This window comes from Dipodomys ordii, unplaced genomic scaffold (genome assembly GCF_000151885.1).
Source record: "Dipodomys ordii isolate 6190 unplaced genomic scaffold, Dord_2.0 Scaffold171, whole genome shotgun sequence".
Lineage (NCBI taxonomy): Eukaryota > Metazoa > Chordata > Mammalia > Rodentia > Heteromyidae > Dipodomys > Dipodomys ordii.
The window spans coordinates 1352592-1369501 of NW_012267387.1; the positions used below are offsets into that span (position 1 = coordinate 1352592).

Genomic DNA, 16910 nt, shown 5'->3' on the forward strand with positions numbered 1-16910 from the left:
GAGCAAAAAGGTTGACATACACACACACACACTCAAACTGCACACACCCACAATCACCCTCAGGCACACACACACACACACACACACACACACACACACACACACACACACACACACAAACTCCCCCCACCCCCAATGGGCTTCAGGGAGCCCATAAAGTAGGCTCCTTTCTGGGTTGTCACAAACCCCGCTCCCTCTTGGACAGGACTACATGGGGTTTGACCATGGACATCCTTGTCCCTCCATCAGCAGGGTAGACAGGCAGTCAGGCTGGAACAAAGCCTTGGCATAAGCATGGGGGTCACTGGCTTCCTGTACAGCCCAGAGCCCAAGTCCTGTACCAGAGGGGCACAGCAATCATGAAGATCCTGAGAAAGAACCAATGTTGCTTCAGGGCAAAAGCAAAGTTGACATTCAGGACCAAGAGGAGAGGCAGACACATCATCCACCTACAGCAAGAACTGCTTGGACAGGTGAGCAGCAGTCTTTCACCCACTCGTGGCATTCAAATACCTAAGAGATAGTGCCAGGATTCCTTGGTGTTCTCATTATACCATGCTGGCCTTCTTTTAATGCCATATTACTTCCTCGGCCAGTGTCTTCTCGTTTCTCTGCTGCCCTCATCTGAAGAACAGCTAACACTGAAAAAGTAGACAACCACAGGCCTTCTCTAGAAGGTCTGGCCCCTGGCCTGGAGGCCAGCCCTCACTGCCCATCCTAGCCGCCTGCCATACCTGTGGTCTGATCCACAAGGACCCGGGAGTTGATGATTCGCCCAAACCGAGAGAACATGTCCTCCACATCCTTCTGGGTCATGGTCCTTGGGAGCCCGCTGATGTATAAATTGGCATCTTTGATGACCTCTGAGCTCGGGCGAGCATATGACACCTTAAAAACACAAACGGTTTCCTAGGATTAGGGCAGGTAGGTGACCAAAGCCCTAAAAATTGGAGTTTAGAAAGGCAAATGCTGTGTAGAAAGTACATGAAGGACTTTTCATTAAAGCCCTCATCATTAGCAGCAGCAGCAGCACATGCTGGCAGCCTGATAGGGACCAGACACTGGACAGTGTGTTCTTGCCTGGTCATCACCAGTCACAAGGCAGACATCATTCCTAGATCACAAAGTAGAGACTGTGCACCCACAGCATGGGTGGGCAGGGTCGGGATCCAAATCTGGACATTCTGTGGTTCTACCTGAGTCTTACACCCTTTCTAGTGTGCAGCACAGTGAGCTAGGGCTGGGAACAGGACCTGGTCTCTGAGAGGAAGGAGCCTGCCACAGAAGCCCCTCTGAGTAAATACAGCATCCCCTGCCAACAGGGCATTTGCCACAGAAGCCTAATGGGGCCTCTCCGGCTCTCTAGGGGTGCCTGTGCTGGAGGCTCCAGAGGTAATGTGTCAAAAAGAGTTTGGAGCTTTCCCACACTGAGGCTGAGGCTGTGGTCTCCACAGACCAGAAGGGATGGGACCAAGGCCACTTTGGGCTTTGGCCTACAGCCTCCCCTGAATTCTGTCCACAGTGCTCTCAAGATTCCTGGTTGCCCATCAACCAGCAACCACTCTCGTCTGAGGGCAGCACCTCCAACCAACCATGTGCCTTACCAGAAACCATGGTGAGAGCACCACATCTGGGACAGGATGGCTCCTGTCCCCCAGGGTCTTGTCTTTTCTTTTTGTTGGTCATGGTGCTTGAACTCAGGGCCTGGGTACTGTCTCTGAGCTTTTTTTGCTCAAGATTAGTGCTTTACCATTTTGAGCCACAGCTCTATTTCCAGTTCTCTGGAGGCTCACTGAAAATAAGAGTCCCACACTTCGCTGAGTACCGGTTGCTCAGCCTCAGGAGGCTGAGATCTGAGGACCATGGTTCAAAGCCAGCCTAGGCAAGAAAGGCCCCATGAAACTCTTATCTACAACTAGCCACTCAAAAACCGTAATGGCACTGTGACTCAATTGGTAGACTGCTAGCTTTGAGCAGAGAGAGGCTCAGGGACAGCACCCTGGCCCTGGGTTCAAGCCCCACAACTGATCTCCCCCTACCCCCCCAAAAACCAAAAAAACCTCACACTTCCCTGCCTGGGCTGGCTTCAAACAGTGATCCTCAGATCTCAGCCTCCTGAGTAGCTAGGATTACAGGCGTGAGCCAGCAGCACTCAGCCTCCCAGGGACTTTCTCAGCCTATAGCTGGGCTAGCAGGTGCTGCTGCCCTGGACCACGCTGTCCTAGGAGTTGGCTTCTGCAGATGGTCCTGCCCAGGCTGACCTGGAGGATCAGTTGCTCCTCAGTTCCCAAACTGAGAACCACTGGCACCAGTGTAGCAGAGATCAGGCTGGCACTTCTGGCACTTGTCACTGTGCCCCAGACACAGTGTCTCCTCTGGGAGGAGAAACACCTACTGGAGACAAATGCTGAGGAGAACTTCCATGCCAAAGGGCAAATGATGTCTTAAGGAACAGACCTGTCTTCCTCTTCTCTACAGCCACTGTCAAAGTTAGAATCAAACAAGAACCACATGGGGCTATGCTAGAGCAGCTAGCATTGGCAAGTGTGCAGGGACCCCCCCCCCCCCAGGCATCCTCATACTGCTGCTTGCTGGCACCTGAGAACTCTTTCCTAAGCTTCCAGCAACACTTGTTCCTTGGCATCAATCTGGTCCTTTCTTGTTCTCAGGAGCTCTCTGAGGAGGAGTTGAAACTGCGTGTCCCAATCCTTAATCCAGATTCTGATCCCTAATCCACAGTGACTGCATCCTTATAGAAAGGGGAAATTTGACTAGGCACTTGTGGCACAGGCTTGTAATCCTAGCTTCTCAGGATGCTGCGATCTGAGGATGGCTTTATTTTGTCATTAGAGCTATTGCTTTATCGTGACCCAATACACTCTATGAGCGCAAACTGCAGTGATCATTGCTGTATCCTCAGCACCCAGACTCAGAGGAAATGCCTCAATTCCTAAAGGCAGCCATTTAGTAAATACTGTTGCTAGTGCTAATGCTACCTGACACATCTGTAAGTCATCCTAAAATTCAAGAGACTGCAGCAGGAATATGGAGTATGAGGCCAGCACAGGCTACATATTAAGACCTTTTCCTCAAACCAAAAAAAGAACTCTAGCTTTGTGCATCCCTCTACCCTTGCTCCTTTCCATGGAAAGGAGCAGAAGTTACACCATACTGGTTCCTGGTGCTCCTCTCATGCGGTGTTGGGGGAAGGTGCTGGATACGTGTTGAACGTGCAGTTTCAAAAGCCTGACTTTGCCTCTCTCTCTGAGACCTTGAAGAAGCCATTGTACTGTGGGGCACTGACTCAGTGGCTTTCATCAGACCAGAACTGTGGAATACTGCTTGATGGCAAGACTACTACTAAATAATCTGGGCATGACAAGGACCCACAAATCCAATGGTCTTTACTATGCTGCACGAGTGAGTTGCCCTTAAACTGAGGGCACTCAAGGTGGTGTCGGCACTCTATCTGCAAGCACTGGGGTTGCTGCTAAGCAGTGAGGGTGAATCCCCAGGGACAGCTTGAGAAAAGGATGGAGGGCCATCATATCCATGAGAGGCTGGACCGTTTCTACAGGACCAGGGTAGTTGTAGGAAACCATACAGAGCTAGACACTCATGGTCCAAGGCAAGGCTGCAAGCAGCACGGCAAGCTTCGACCCGGTGACAGGGAGGAATGGCGTCTGCCCAGGTCTGCTTGCCTGCCGTCTTGTGTGAGATTCTAGGTCTTGTCTGGGGAAGGGTCCCCTTCTGCCAACATCAACCTCAACCAGGTCAAAGCAAACAGGCCAACACAGGGATATGTGTGTGTTGTTTTTTTTAACATCTGAGTAAACAGAAGTCCAGGCTCATGAATTATGCCATTCTCCACCTCTCCCTGCTGCCTCAAGAAACAAGAACATGAGCACCTTTGTAAATCAAAGTTGAGACAATTCCTCAGAAGCGAGAAACACACTCAGGACTGGCCAGGGCATATGGGTGGCATCAGTAGCCTTCATCATGGAAGGGGCCTTTGGGAGCCTGTGCCAGATCCAAGGATGAACGAGCCATGTTTTTGCCAGGGGACAACTCCATACACCGCACAGGGAAGGCACAAGGACCTGCCATGGGTTATTTCCAGAGAAGGGTTGGCCACCAAGATCAGAGAACAGTGTAAAGCCAGGGAAGAAGGCTATCCTCCAGCCTCCAGAAGGTTTCCCTGGTGGGCTGGCAAAAACTAATGTTCCAGAGGTTACCCTACAGACTCACTCTAGAACTAAGTATAGCCCTGGACATCGAGATTTTATATTTCCTCAAGTGGTCTGGCTATGATGGAAGCCTAGGAAACATGGCCTAGTGCCAGTCCTAAGAGGATCCTTTACCCCCTTCCCTCACGGGAAAGGACAATTTTGCATAGGACGATCTCCTCAGTGCTTCGGATGAAGAGAAAGATCCCGCAGGCATACGTTTTAGGAACAAGACATAACAAGCCAGGTCTCTGGGTACCTTGCGAAGGCTTGCACTATAGGGCACTATGCCCAGCAAACTGGCTAGCTGAGGCACAGAGCCAGGTATAATGGGGCCAAGGCTCAGGGGAGGCCCAGCAGTAGTCTAGACAGACAGTGGACAAGGGGACAACGGTTGGGAAACAGAAAACTGGTCCTCTGCAGTAGGTGCTGCCACAATTAGGGGAGCCAGCAGACAGACCTTGAAGTCATGGTGGGGGAGGGGAGGTGCTAGGCTGAGAGCACTGGATGACTGTCCAAATGGAGGGAGGGCAAGGGCAGCCGGTTCAGAAGGACCCAGAGGCAGAGGAAGCTGGTCTCTACAACAAGGACAACCTTCTGATTCTACAAGGAAGCCACCAGAGCCCTGCCTAGGGTCCCACCCCCAGAGTACTGCATGGGTAGCTCCCTTCCCATATGTCATGCTGAAGCCAACCTCCACAATGCCTGCCTGTGCCTTTCTATCATATCTTGTTTATTGTCTGCAGCTTCTACCCCCATCCCTGGCTCTATGACTGGGACTCTGTTTTAGTCACTGTGTAAAGAGTTTATTGAGCAAGCGCTCAGTGAACACATACAAAATGGATATTAAAATAAACTGGTGAGAGAAAGCTTCTGATTTGCCTGAGGCAGAAAGGGATGCTGGGAAAGGTGAGATGCTGCCACAAGCCAGGAATTCAAGGAGCAGAGCTGGCCCCAAGCTTACAGGATGGGAGGCATCCTGGGATAGGAACATGGCAATACAGACGAAGAGACAGGCAGAGGAGGCTTATGGAGGAATCTGCTTGTGTATCAATGTACCCTGGACTGAACGTGAAGACTGACCTGGTGTACAATCCCTCTGTGAGACCTTTTATGGTAGGGCCAAGGAGGCCCATGAGCCACCTGAGACATACATACAATTGTGCGTCTGGTGGAGGCCCACAGATGCAGAATGGTTCCCTAGACAATGACAGAGAGGCCCGATCAGGACATAACAAGACTCCTGCTGGAGACAGGAATGGAGAAGGTCTGATCTGATCTTTTTACCTTAATGGTTTTTGACTGGAGCCTCAGGCCATTCAGCGTGCTGATCGCTCTCTCCGCGTCCTTTGCAGTCACGTAGTTCACAAAGCCATAGCCCAAGCTGTGTCCTGCATGGAGGAACATGAGGACATTGGTAAACCGGCTGCCAGCTAGCAGGTGGAGAGGAACAGGGAGAAGCAACAGGAGTCTATCTCATCAGGTTCAGGGAAAGGTCAGAAAAGAGATCACAAAGGTAACAATGTAAAAGTCAACAGAAGTAGCCTCTGGGGAAGTAAATACAAGATGGTGGCAAGCTTTCTTTTCTTAGTAAACTGAGACATTTTTACAATAAGCAAAGGTAGCTTTATAACTAGTAGTTATTTTACAAAGAAATAATGCAGCTCCTGGTTGCTAGCTGTTCTTTAGGGCTGTGTGGGTAAGGACCTGGAGGGTTGAAATGGGCCAGGCCAGTGGTTGATGGACAATGGCTATCTCACGTTCCTAGGGCTTCTCCACCACCTCATTCCCCACAGTGGGAAGGGTTGCTAGGCTCTGATACCAGCAAGCACTCATTCCACTCGCTTTCCTGAACCTGATGCCAATTGGACCCAGTCAAAGGGAAGGAAGAGCTGGGAGTCCAAGGAGAAGCCGTAACCAAGGGAATCCTTAGGTGCTCTGCACAGTTCTGGCTCTGGTCCAGCCCCAAGCTTCTAGGACCTCTCTTGATAGCAAATACTGTACTCTCACCTGCTCAAATTCAAGGAAGTCACCAGGGCCATAAAAACGTTAGACCTTCACAAAGAAAGCAAGGTGCCAGGTAGGGTGTCCCCATGTCATTTTTGTGGAACACTTGGGACAGACAGAGCAACCACCTACTAGATACTACAGAAGGGGTGCACATTAGCAAAGAACCTCAGAGCTGGACACTGGTGGCTCATGCCTAGCTATTCAGAAGGCTGAGATCTGAGGATCACAGTTTGAAGACAGCCTGGGAAGGAAAGTCTATGAGACTCTTATCTCCAATGAACACCAGAAAACTGGAAGTGGTGCTGTGGCTCAAATAGTAGAGTACTAGCTTTGAGCACAAAAGCTTACCGAACAGTGCCCAAGCCCTGAGTTCAAGCCTCACAACTGACAAAAATAAACAACAAATAAATAAAATGGAAAGAACCTCAGAAGACAGCCAGTCCTTCTGCAGGAGAAGCAAGAGCAAACCACACCATCCCAGCTCAGGCTGTCACCCCATCACTGGCACCCACTTTGTTCTGCTCTAGGCCTCAGACAGGACAGCTTCATGATGCTAAGAGGCCACACTTCAGCAGAGATCCTTGCACAGGCTGAGCCAGATGCAAATGGAACCCAGAGCGCACACATAATAAGACAAGGGCCTAACCTACTTTACTATTTTCTTTTAATTTTATTGCCACTTTTCAAGTTTCTGGGTTTGTTTTTTTTTTTGGGGTCCGGTCATGGGGCCTGAACTCTGGGCCTGGGAGCTGTCTCTCAGCTTTTCAGCTCAAGGCTAGTGCTCTACCACTTGAGCAACAGCGCCACTTCCAGCTTTTTTCTTTTTGCTTATGTGGTGCTGAGGAATCGAACCCAGGGCCTCAGGCATGCAAGGCAAGTGCTCTACCACTGAGCCACCTTCCCAGCCCCTTCTGGATAGTTTTATATTTGCAGAAAAATTAAACTAATGTTCACATTTTGGTTTTTCTTTAGGGTTTTTTTTTTTTTTCTGTCCCAGGATCCCACCCTACATTTAGTCCTCCTGTCTCCTTAAGCCTCTTCTGAGACTGTCTGGGAGAGACATGCATTATTTATAACTCTGCATAGGCCATTTTATTTTTTAAAGAAACAAAAATCTCTGGGCTAGGAAGGTGGCTCAGTGGTAGAGCGCTTGCCTTGCATGCATGAGGCCCTGGGTTCCATTCCTCAGCACCACATAAGCAAAAAGAAAAGAGCCGGAAGTGGTGCTGTGGCTCAAGTGGTAGAGCGCTAGCCTTGAGCTGAGGGACAGCGCCCAGGCCCAGAGTTCAGGCCCCACGACCGGCTCCTCCACTCCCCGCCCCCCCCCCACACACAAAGAAACAAAAATCTAGCCCTCTACACCCTTTTTTTTTGGTCGGTTGTGGGGCTTGAACTCTGGGCTTGGGCACTATCCCTCAGCTCTTCAGCTCAAGGCGAGCGCTCTACTACTTGAGCCACAGTGCTACTTCCAGTTTTTTTGTGTTTTATTGGAGATAAGAGTTTCACAGACTTTCCTGACTGGGCTGGCTTTGAACCGTGATCCTCAGATCTCAGCCTCCTGAGTAGCTAGGATTACAGGCGTGAGCCACCAGCACCCAGCCTTCTACATCCTTTTTATTGGTGCCAGTCTTGGGGCTTGAACTCAGGGCCTAGGTGTCATCTCTGAGCTTCTTTTGCTTAAGGCTAGAGCTCTACCACTGAGTCACAGCTCCACTTCCAACTTTTTGGAGATAGTCTCTTGGATTTTCCTACCTGGGCTGAATTCAAACTGGTGCTAAGATCTTAGCCTCCTGAGTAGCTAGGATTTCAGATGTAGGCCACCAGTGCCTGTCCTTTTTTCTTTTTTTGGGGGGGGGGAGGGAGCGGGGAGGAAGGTGCACAGGGCTTGAACTCAGGGCCTGAGCAATGTCACTGAGCTTTTTTGCTCAAGGCTAGTGCTCTACTACTTTGAGCCACAGCACCATTTCTGTTTTTGAGTGGTTAATTGGGAGGTAAGAATCTCATGGAGACTTTTCTGCCCACACTGTCTTCAAACCATGATCCTCAGATCTCAGCTTCCTGAGTAGCTAGGATTACAGGCATGAACTACCAGTGCCTGGCTTAGATCCAGATTTTTAACAAAAATTCACCCCTCAAGGACTGGAGGTATGGCTCAACTGGTAGAGTACCTGCCTAGCAACCATGAGGTCCTCAATTCAAACGTCAGTATTGTTGACAAATCAGCCATTCAACCAAAAAACACCTTGGCTCCATAGCCCTGAACTAAGTAAGATGCTGCAGCAGGGATGCAGAGCCAGAGCTCATCAGTTCAGAAAACTACTAACAGCATCCTGTCAGGAATTGCAGGGTCTCCATAAAAGTTCTAGAACACAGGCCAGGTACAATGGCTCACATCTATAATCCCAGTTACTTGGGAAATGGAAATATGAATTAATCAGACTCCCATCTCAACCAACAAGCCATGTGGGTCACAATGTGATCCCAGCTATATGGGCAGTGTAAATAGGAGGATCAGGGTCCAGGCTAGCCCAGGCAAAAATGTGAGACCCTATCCAAAGGATATCTGTACCTTCAGCTCCCCAATAAACTGCTTGGCAGCCCTGACCAGTCCTGCCACATTGGCCACTGCTGACATGGAAGTGCTGCCCTGAGGCTTTTGGGGACGTTGACTGTATGAACTCTTATTCTTGGGACCTCTTCCAGGATATGCAATACCACCAGGTTCTCTTGTTCCCGTCCCTCCTCAGGTTCCTCCTCCATCCACTCCTCCTAACAATACCCAAGCCAGAGTATGCTTGTCACCAAGGAAACCACTGCACCTCAGCCAGCCACTGCTTCTTTCCTTGATCTGAGTCGACATGTCAGCTGAGCATTCCTTGAGTGCCAGGCCCAGGGTTTGGCAATATTCACAATAGGACAGGTGCTGCAGTAATGAAGTGATCATGTCACTGGCGACCAGTGAGGAACAATGAGCCAAACCTGGGGAGCTGGCATGAGGCGACCTCCGTGACTTTGTCAGGATGGTCAGGAGGGCCACTGGTGGTAGAGATGACCTTGAGACAAACTGCCTGAACAGTCCAGACAGAAGGGAAAATGCCAAGTCCCGGAGGTGGATGTGGAAGGATTGTGGTTTGTCTTGAAAAAGGAGGCAGCCAACCCAGCTGAGAAAGCTTGCCCAGGGAAATGTGGAGGTGGTCAGGAGGAGGTGGTTCACTTCTACCACCACAAGGAGGTGGTCAGAGGTGGGGCGGAAGCTGAAGAACTCAGTGTGGCAGGAGAGGCAGTAGAAGAGGTCCTAGGAGGAAGCAGCCCCTGGCATCTCTACAGGCTGGGAGTTCCAAGCTGTGCCCAAGGACAGCAGGGCTTCCTAGGGGGACCCTGGCCTAGAAAGTCAGAACTCAGGGTAGGAGCCTGGTGGGAGGTTTCATTAAGATAAGAAGCAGCCCAGTCCACAAGCTGCCAGTGCCAGGGAGGGATGTGCATTGCAGCTCCTCCTGTCCACTAGAGGCAGGGTGCCCTAAGTTAAAGCTCTGCCTTTAGGAGAGATGGGCTCAGCCTTAAGCTGGGGAGCCCCATGGGTGTGGGCCAAACTAGGCTGAGCAAAGTGTTAGACAGGCTACTGTGGTCTTGGGCAGGAGGGCTTTCCTAGAGTCAGCAGGACCAACCAAGACCCAGAAGTGGGTGATATGGTAGAAGAAAAAGAAGATGGAGAGAGGGAAGAACTGACAAAAAAAAAAAAGGATGAACTCTGGGCCTGGAATAAGAGGATGTCCCAGAGGGCAGTGTGCCTCAAGCTGTCACTTTGCTGAATTGTAGGGATACAATTCTGGCCAGAGTAGGGTTCTGGACACCAGTATTACCCTCCAACACCCCACAGAAACTGATCCTGTGTATCTGGGAGGGGCCATAGACCTGCCCTGCTGGTGATGAGGTCAGTTGCTGTCCTGGAGAAAACAAGGTTTCTCTGCATTGAATGTCTCCTGGAGAGACTAGAGCCCATACTCATATTTCCCAGTGTGTTTCTCTTGCTTAAGCATAGTCTCACACTGCCACACATGATGCTTTAGTCCTTAGTTTTGATGTGGGAGCCTCAGAGGAGCCTGGAGTATGCAGCTGGGAGAAGACAGGCCTTTGCAGTGAGGGGACAGGTACTGGGAGCTCTTTCTGTAAAGGCCTATGGGTGTCAGGGTAGGGAAAAGGAGGGAGTGAAATAATCAGGCAAAAGAAAAGAAGTAGACAAAGGACAAGGGTATTTTCCAGAAGAAGAAATATAGCCAGTAAGCAAATGAAAACAATGATTAACTTCACTAGGATTGTGAATTGGCACCAGGACCGGATGGCATTTGTCACGTATCAGGATGGTGGAGGAGAAATCCTGCCAGGCCCCAAGGACAAACAGCAAGGCCAGGTAGAAGAGAGGGCAAGGTGGCAACAGGGACCAAGAGTTCTTAGAAGGCACACTGCCATCCGCTGCTTCACTTCCAGGAAGCCTCTGTATGGAAATAAACAGGGGACAAACTTATGCAGTCAGCTCAGTAGGAATCACTTCAATGATGCTGCGATACAGTAACACTTGGTGACAAAGGAACATGTGTAGACACAGCCTGTGGGTGGAGTAACAGCATATAATAAATATGCAACTAATCAGTCTGGAAGGACAAACACCCAAAGGCTAGAAGCAGTGAGAGTATGGAAAACTCTTCCTGCTTATCTCATGCTTAATTTTTTCTGCAAGGAATAAAGATGACTCTTGTCAAGAAAAAAAGTGATCAGGTTGGACCAAAGTGTGGAAGGGCATTCCTGTAGAAGGACAGTGTTCAGAAAACCCAGAACCCAAGAGCAGGGCACATCAGGGAAGGGATAAGTAGTTCAGTCCAGCTCAATGGTGGGCACAGAGGCGGTAAGTGGAGGTGAAGCTAGGTGGCACCAATGAATCCTGGGAGATGCAGGCAGGAGTACAGGCTCCATTCAAACCAGGTTTGAGCAAATAAACTGAAGCCTATGAATCTAGTGGCTGGTGGAAGGCAGCCCATCAAAGTGGGAAGGTTGATTCCTGACACTTCGAATGTCACTAGGAACCACCACAGGATCACGTAACACCAGATACTAGGGCAAAGAACAGGGTCCGGCTGCAAAGGAAGGCACTGAACAGCACAGCTGGGCTATACAGTAACACCCTATAACTACTGTTGGTAGCTGTCAACCAATACCACAACCCCAACAAAAGGATCTGTGCTTAGCTGATAAAAAACATTCTGAAGCTTTTGATATTCCTTTCACCTCAGCTACCACATCTTCCTATTGTCATTAGTGCCCAGGCCATTGCTAGCCCACAATAGGTATTTGTTAAGTGAATGACTGCTTGTGTACCCTCAACAAGTCTTCTCAACACCATTCATTCATTCACTCAACAAATACTATTGCTGTATCTAGGACTTTTACAAAAAGTAACATGGCTCTTGCTTCTGAAACCTATATTGACATACAAGAAAAATTTCAACCTCAGTTCAGTGTAGCAATCCATGATGCAGAGCTTTCTGGTTGCTATGGAAACCAACAAGCACAGCCCAGCTGATGCTGACTTCTGAGGCCAGGGAAAGCCTACTGAAGCAAACACAGCCCAGGGCCTGAAGGGTTTTAGAGGAAGTGACATGATCTCGCATAAGCTGTGGCAGTAAGGACAATTTTTGTCTAGACAATAACAAAGGATGTGTGGCTAATAAGAAGCCACAGTGAAGGCAAAGGCAATGGTATTTCAGGCTAGGATGATGCCCAACGAGATTCAGGAAAGGATGAAGCACCCAGAAAGATGAGTACTAGGAGGTGAGTCAGAAACCATGCTTTGTTTTCTGGTTGGAGTCACTGCAGATAGTGCTGTCATCTACTAAGACTGAGCCACTGGTCAAGAGAGGACAGCTGGCAGGACAAGCTCAGTTTAGAACACATGATGCACAGGCTGAAGGACCTGTGGTCAAAAAGTGACCAACTGAAGGTATGTTGAAGCTGTAGGAGTGAGTTTACTCACTGCACATGCCAGCCCAGGAAAATGAGAAGGGCTACAGCAAAATCCTCAGGAATGCCTACATTTAAGGATGGGAAAATGAAAAAATAGAAGAGAGGTAGAGTGCAGCCTTGAGGATAGGAAGATAGCCAGAGGAAGAGGATGCTTCTAAAAGGAAATGGAGACAGGAAGTCTGATAATCTCTCTGATAACACAGAGCTAGGGGCGATTCTGCTTCCTCCAGATATGAAGCAACGTCTAAGGACACATTTGGCTTCACAGCTCAGAAGGTGCTATGGGCTTTGAGTGGGAGGAGGCCAGGATGCCAGTCCACCCACGATGCACAGCCCAGATCCAGGCAGCACCATCCTGTCCTGACCGTCAACTGTACTAATACAGAGAAAGCAAACCCAGAGCGAGAGGCAGTCAGAGCCTAAAAGGTTTCTGTGCTGGGGGTGCTTGGCCAGCTCAAGGGGCCTGGGTAGAAGTGAAGGGGAGGGATCTAGGACTCTAGGTGAAGTAGGAGGTGCTCATCAGCTGGGTATGAAGGCTGGGCAGAGGCAGGAGAAGGAACACACATTGGAATGGCAATCATGGAGGATGGGGTCATCCCTGGTGCCAGCTGACTAGCCAGGATTGGCCTTGGCAATGTGCCTGTCTGGCTGGAAGACATGCTCTTGCTAGGATAGAAGCCTAATCTCCAGCCAGGTGAAAATAGATGGCTAGGTTTGGACCTGTGAAGTTCTCACAGGCTGATGACAGGAAGAAAAAAATGGAGGGCACAAGTGTGTTTCAGAAAGCTCCACTGGTTGTAGCTAAACCCATTAATCAATTGGCTAGTGAGTTGCTGAACTGAGTCCAGGCACCTCCTCAACCTCAGCACATTACTGCCCAAAGGGAAGAGAAACCTTATCTACCTGAACCTGAACTCTCTAGGCCTGAATGGCAATCGGCTGCCCCCACTGCCTCCAAGATGTTCTAGCTAGCAGAGGGCACAATGCACTACAAACCACAAGACAACAAACAATCATGTAATCAGGATCAAGACTCCAAAGCTGGGAAGTATCCATAGGCTAAAAATGCTCTTCTGGGGGCTGGGAAGGTGGCTCAGTGGTAGAGTGCATGCCTTGCATACACGAGGCCCTGGGTTCGATTCCTCAACACCACATAAGCAGAAAAAGCCGGAAGTGGTGCTGTGTCTCTAGTGGTAGAGTGCTAGCCTTGAGCTGAAGAGCTGAGGGACAGGGCCTAGGCCCAGAGTTCAGGTCCACGATGGACAACCCCCCCCCCCCACAAAAAACGCTTTTTTGCCACAAGGTTTTTGTAGAGGCACTGAAGAATTCACAGCCCCTCTGGAAAGGATTCATATTCAAAACAGAGCTCTGGAATTTCTACCTGTTTGGATTTATATAGTATCTAAAGATCCTCTGTAAAAGTTGGTTTTTGTTTTTGTTGGGTGTGGAACTTGAACTAAGGGCCTGGGCTGTCTCTGAGCTCCTTTGCTCAAGGAGCAAAGTGCTCTACTACTTTAAGCTCCACTTCCAATTTTTGAGTAGTTAATTGGAGATTAGAGTCTCATAGGGACTCTTCTGCCCAAGATGGCTTCAAATTGTGATCCTCGGATCTCAGCCTCCTGACTAAGTAGGATTACAGGCCTAAGCCACCAGTGCCTAGTGCTGTAAGAGGTATTAATTAAATCACAGGTTTTGAAAGCTTTGGACCCAACAACCCATCTGAGGAGCTAAAATTCTGGACAGTCATCAGACAGGCAGTAAGCGGTTGTTATTCCTGGGTCAGGTGTCTTCAGGTTACTGGAAAAATGTGAAGGGCTGATGAAGCAGGATGTTGGGTACATTGGGTACACGGGCTCAATATATTTCTTTGTCCATGAGTATTTGAAATTTCCAAATGAAAGTATTATTTTTTTTTAAGCTTTTAGTTTCCAAGATAAGGAATCAAAATATCTACAACCCAGGTGGCAGCCAGAACACTCACAAAGTAGGGCTTGTTCCTAAGACAGGAGCTGGGGGAAGGGAAAAGGGCAGGAGAAGGGGAAGAGGAAGAAGAGGAGAGGGAAGAGGAATATAGGGATGGCTGGGAGGGAGCAAGAAGAAAATGGGAACTCCTCAGAACATCTTCCTCAAGGGGAGAAAAGGAAAGCAGCAGCATTTTGTTTTGCTGCTGGTACTGGGGCTTTGAACCCAGAGCCTCACACTCTTGACTTGGCTTTTTTGCTCAAGGCTGGTGCTCTACCTCTTGAGCCACAGCTCCATTTTTGGCTTTTTAGTGGTTAATTGGAGGTAAGAGTCTCACACTTCCCTGCCCAGATTGGCTTTGAACTTCCATCCTAAGATCTCAGCCTCCTGAATAGCTAGGATTACAGACATGAGCCACCAGTGCCAAGCTAGCAGCAGTGGGTTTTTGGCTTGTTTGGGTTTGAACTCAGGACCTAGGCTTTTGTGCTCAAGGCTAGTACTCTCCCACTTTGAGCCACAGCTCCACTTCTGGCTTTTTTGTTGCTTAATTGGAGAGAAGAGTCTCAAGGACTTTCCTGCCCACGCTGACTTGAGATTTCAACCTCCTGAGTAACTATGATTTCAGGTGTGAACCACCAACACTCAGCTTTATAATGCATGTTTTGGTGACACCTGCTTTTGCCTTTGCTCTAAGTCCCTGAAGTCACATTGTCATTGGAGTCACATTGCTTATGGAATGGAGGCCATTCCATAAGCAGGGCCTTAACAGAAGCTGGGTCTTCTGCAAACACTGAGGCAGTACACAAATAAGTTTTGTTTGTTTATTTTTTTGCCAGTCCTGGTTCTTGAACTCAGGGCCTGGGCACTGTCCCTGAGCTTCTTTTGCTCAAGACTAGCACTTTACCACTGGATTCATAGTGCCACTTCTGGCGTTTTCTATTTATTTGGTACTGAAGAATCGAACCCAGGGCTTCATGCATGGTAGGCAAACACTCTAACACTAATCCACATTCTCAGCCACAAATAAGTGGTTGTTTTTTTGTTTTTTGTTTTTGTTTTGTCAGTCATGGGGCTTGAATTCTGGGCCTGGGCACTGTCCCTGAGCTCTTCAGCTCAAGGCCAGTGCTCTACTACTTGAGCCACAGTGCCACTTCTGGTTTTCTAGTGATTAATTGGAGATGAGTCTCATGGACTCATGCGCAGGCTGGCTTTGAAGGGAGATCCTCAGATCTTAGCATGCTGAGTAGCTAGTATTATAGGCATGAGCCACTGGTGCCCAGCACAAACAAGTTTTTGTTTGTTGGTTTTAGTCAGTTGTGGGGCCTGAACTCTGGGCCCGGGCCTTGTCCCTCAGCTCTTCAGCTCAAGGCTAGTTCTCTACCACTTGAGCCACACTGCCACTTCCAGCTTTTTCTATTTATGTGGTGCTGAGGAATCGAACCCAGGGCCTCATGCATGGGAGGCAAGCCCTCTACCTCTGAGCCACCTTCCCAGCCCCACAAAAAAGTTTTACATAAAAGAAAATGAGACTTTGGTCATGGCTTCCAGACTTTAACTATTCTGGATTGTTGTTTTGTTTTTTTGTGTATTGTTGTTGTTTTTGTGGTTTTTAATTGTCGTTGGTTTGTTTTCTTTTTTTAGGTTTGTTATTTTTTTTTTGGGGGGGGGGTGCTGGTCCTGCAGCTTCAACTCAGGGCCTAAGTGCTGACCCTGAGCTTTTTGGCCCACAGGTAGCATCTTACCACTTGAGCCACAACTCCACTTCCAGCTTTTTTGGTGGTTAATTAGAGATTAAGAATCTACAGGCTTTCCTGCCTGGGCGGCTTTGAACCTTCATCTTGAGCTCTTAGCCCACTTGAGTAGCAAGGATTACAGGCTTGAGCCATCAGCGCTTTTTTTGTTGTTGCTGCTGTTGTAGTTTTTGATAGGATCTTGCTCTGTAGCCCAGGCTGGAATCTGTGTTCCTCCTGCCTTATCCCCAACATGCTGGGCTTACAGGTCATAACCAACACACCCAGCTCGGGCTGTAACTACTATACTGAGGAACAGGACAGTCATAGAACAGGGAAGAGTGTTTAACATGATGGTGACCTGCACCCTTGCACAATCCCTTGGGGTTCTCTACCTGCTACTTTATCCCGAATGAGTTTTGCAGATTCAACTTCGCCAATGCTGCTAAACAGACTCCGTAGCTCCTCCTGGGTCATGTTCTGGGGGAGATAGTTGACAATTAGATTCGTTCTCCCAATGTCGTCCCTGCAGTCTTCGGCCATGTGGTCTTCATAACCATTAGACATTGTATTTTGTAAAAATCTGAAAAGAGAAATAGTATCAAGTAAATTTCAAATGCTCATACTATGGTATGTGAAAACCATGCTGATGACTATGTGCTTAGAGATTTTCTTTCTTTTTTTTTTTGTTTTTTTGTCAGTTGTGCGTCTTGAACTCAGGGACTGAGTGCTATCCCTGAGCTCTTTTATTCAAGGACAGCATGCTACCACTTTGAGCCATAGCTCCTCTTCCAGTTTTCTGGTGGTTAATTGGAGATGAGTCTCACAGCCTTTCCTTCCCAGGCTGGCTTTGAATCATGATTCTCAGATTTCAGCCTCCTAAATAGCTAGGATTCCAGGCATGAGCTACTGGTACCTGGCTGAGATTTTCTATTCACCACTCTTGGTATGACCGACTATGAACACA

The 16910-nt window shown here is 48.8% G+C and overlaps 1 protein-coding gene across 1 annotated transcript in view; it reads right to left on the reverse strand.

Moving 5' to 3' along the window:
- Elavl1 (ELAV like RNA binding protein 1) overlaps positions 1-16527 on the reverse strand; it is a 27410-nt gene extending 10883 nt beyond the window's left edge. The window contains exons 1-3 of the mRNA XM_013033601.1: positions 16339-16527; positions 5514-5617; positions 735-888 (exon numbers count right to left, since the gene is read on the reverse strand). Of these exons, the coding sequence (XP_012889055.1) occupies positions 735-888; positions 5514-5617; positions 16339-16510 (430 nt within the window). The 5' untranslated portion in view covers positions 16511-16527. The remainder of the gene's footprint in view (positions 1-734; positions 889-5513; positions 5618-16338) is intronic.
- Between the last annotated feature and the right edge of the window lie 383 nt (positions 16528-16910).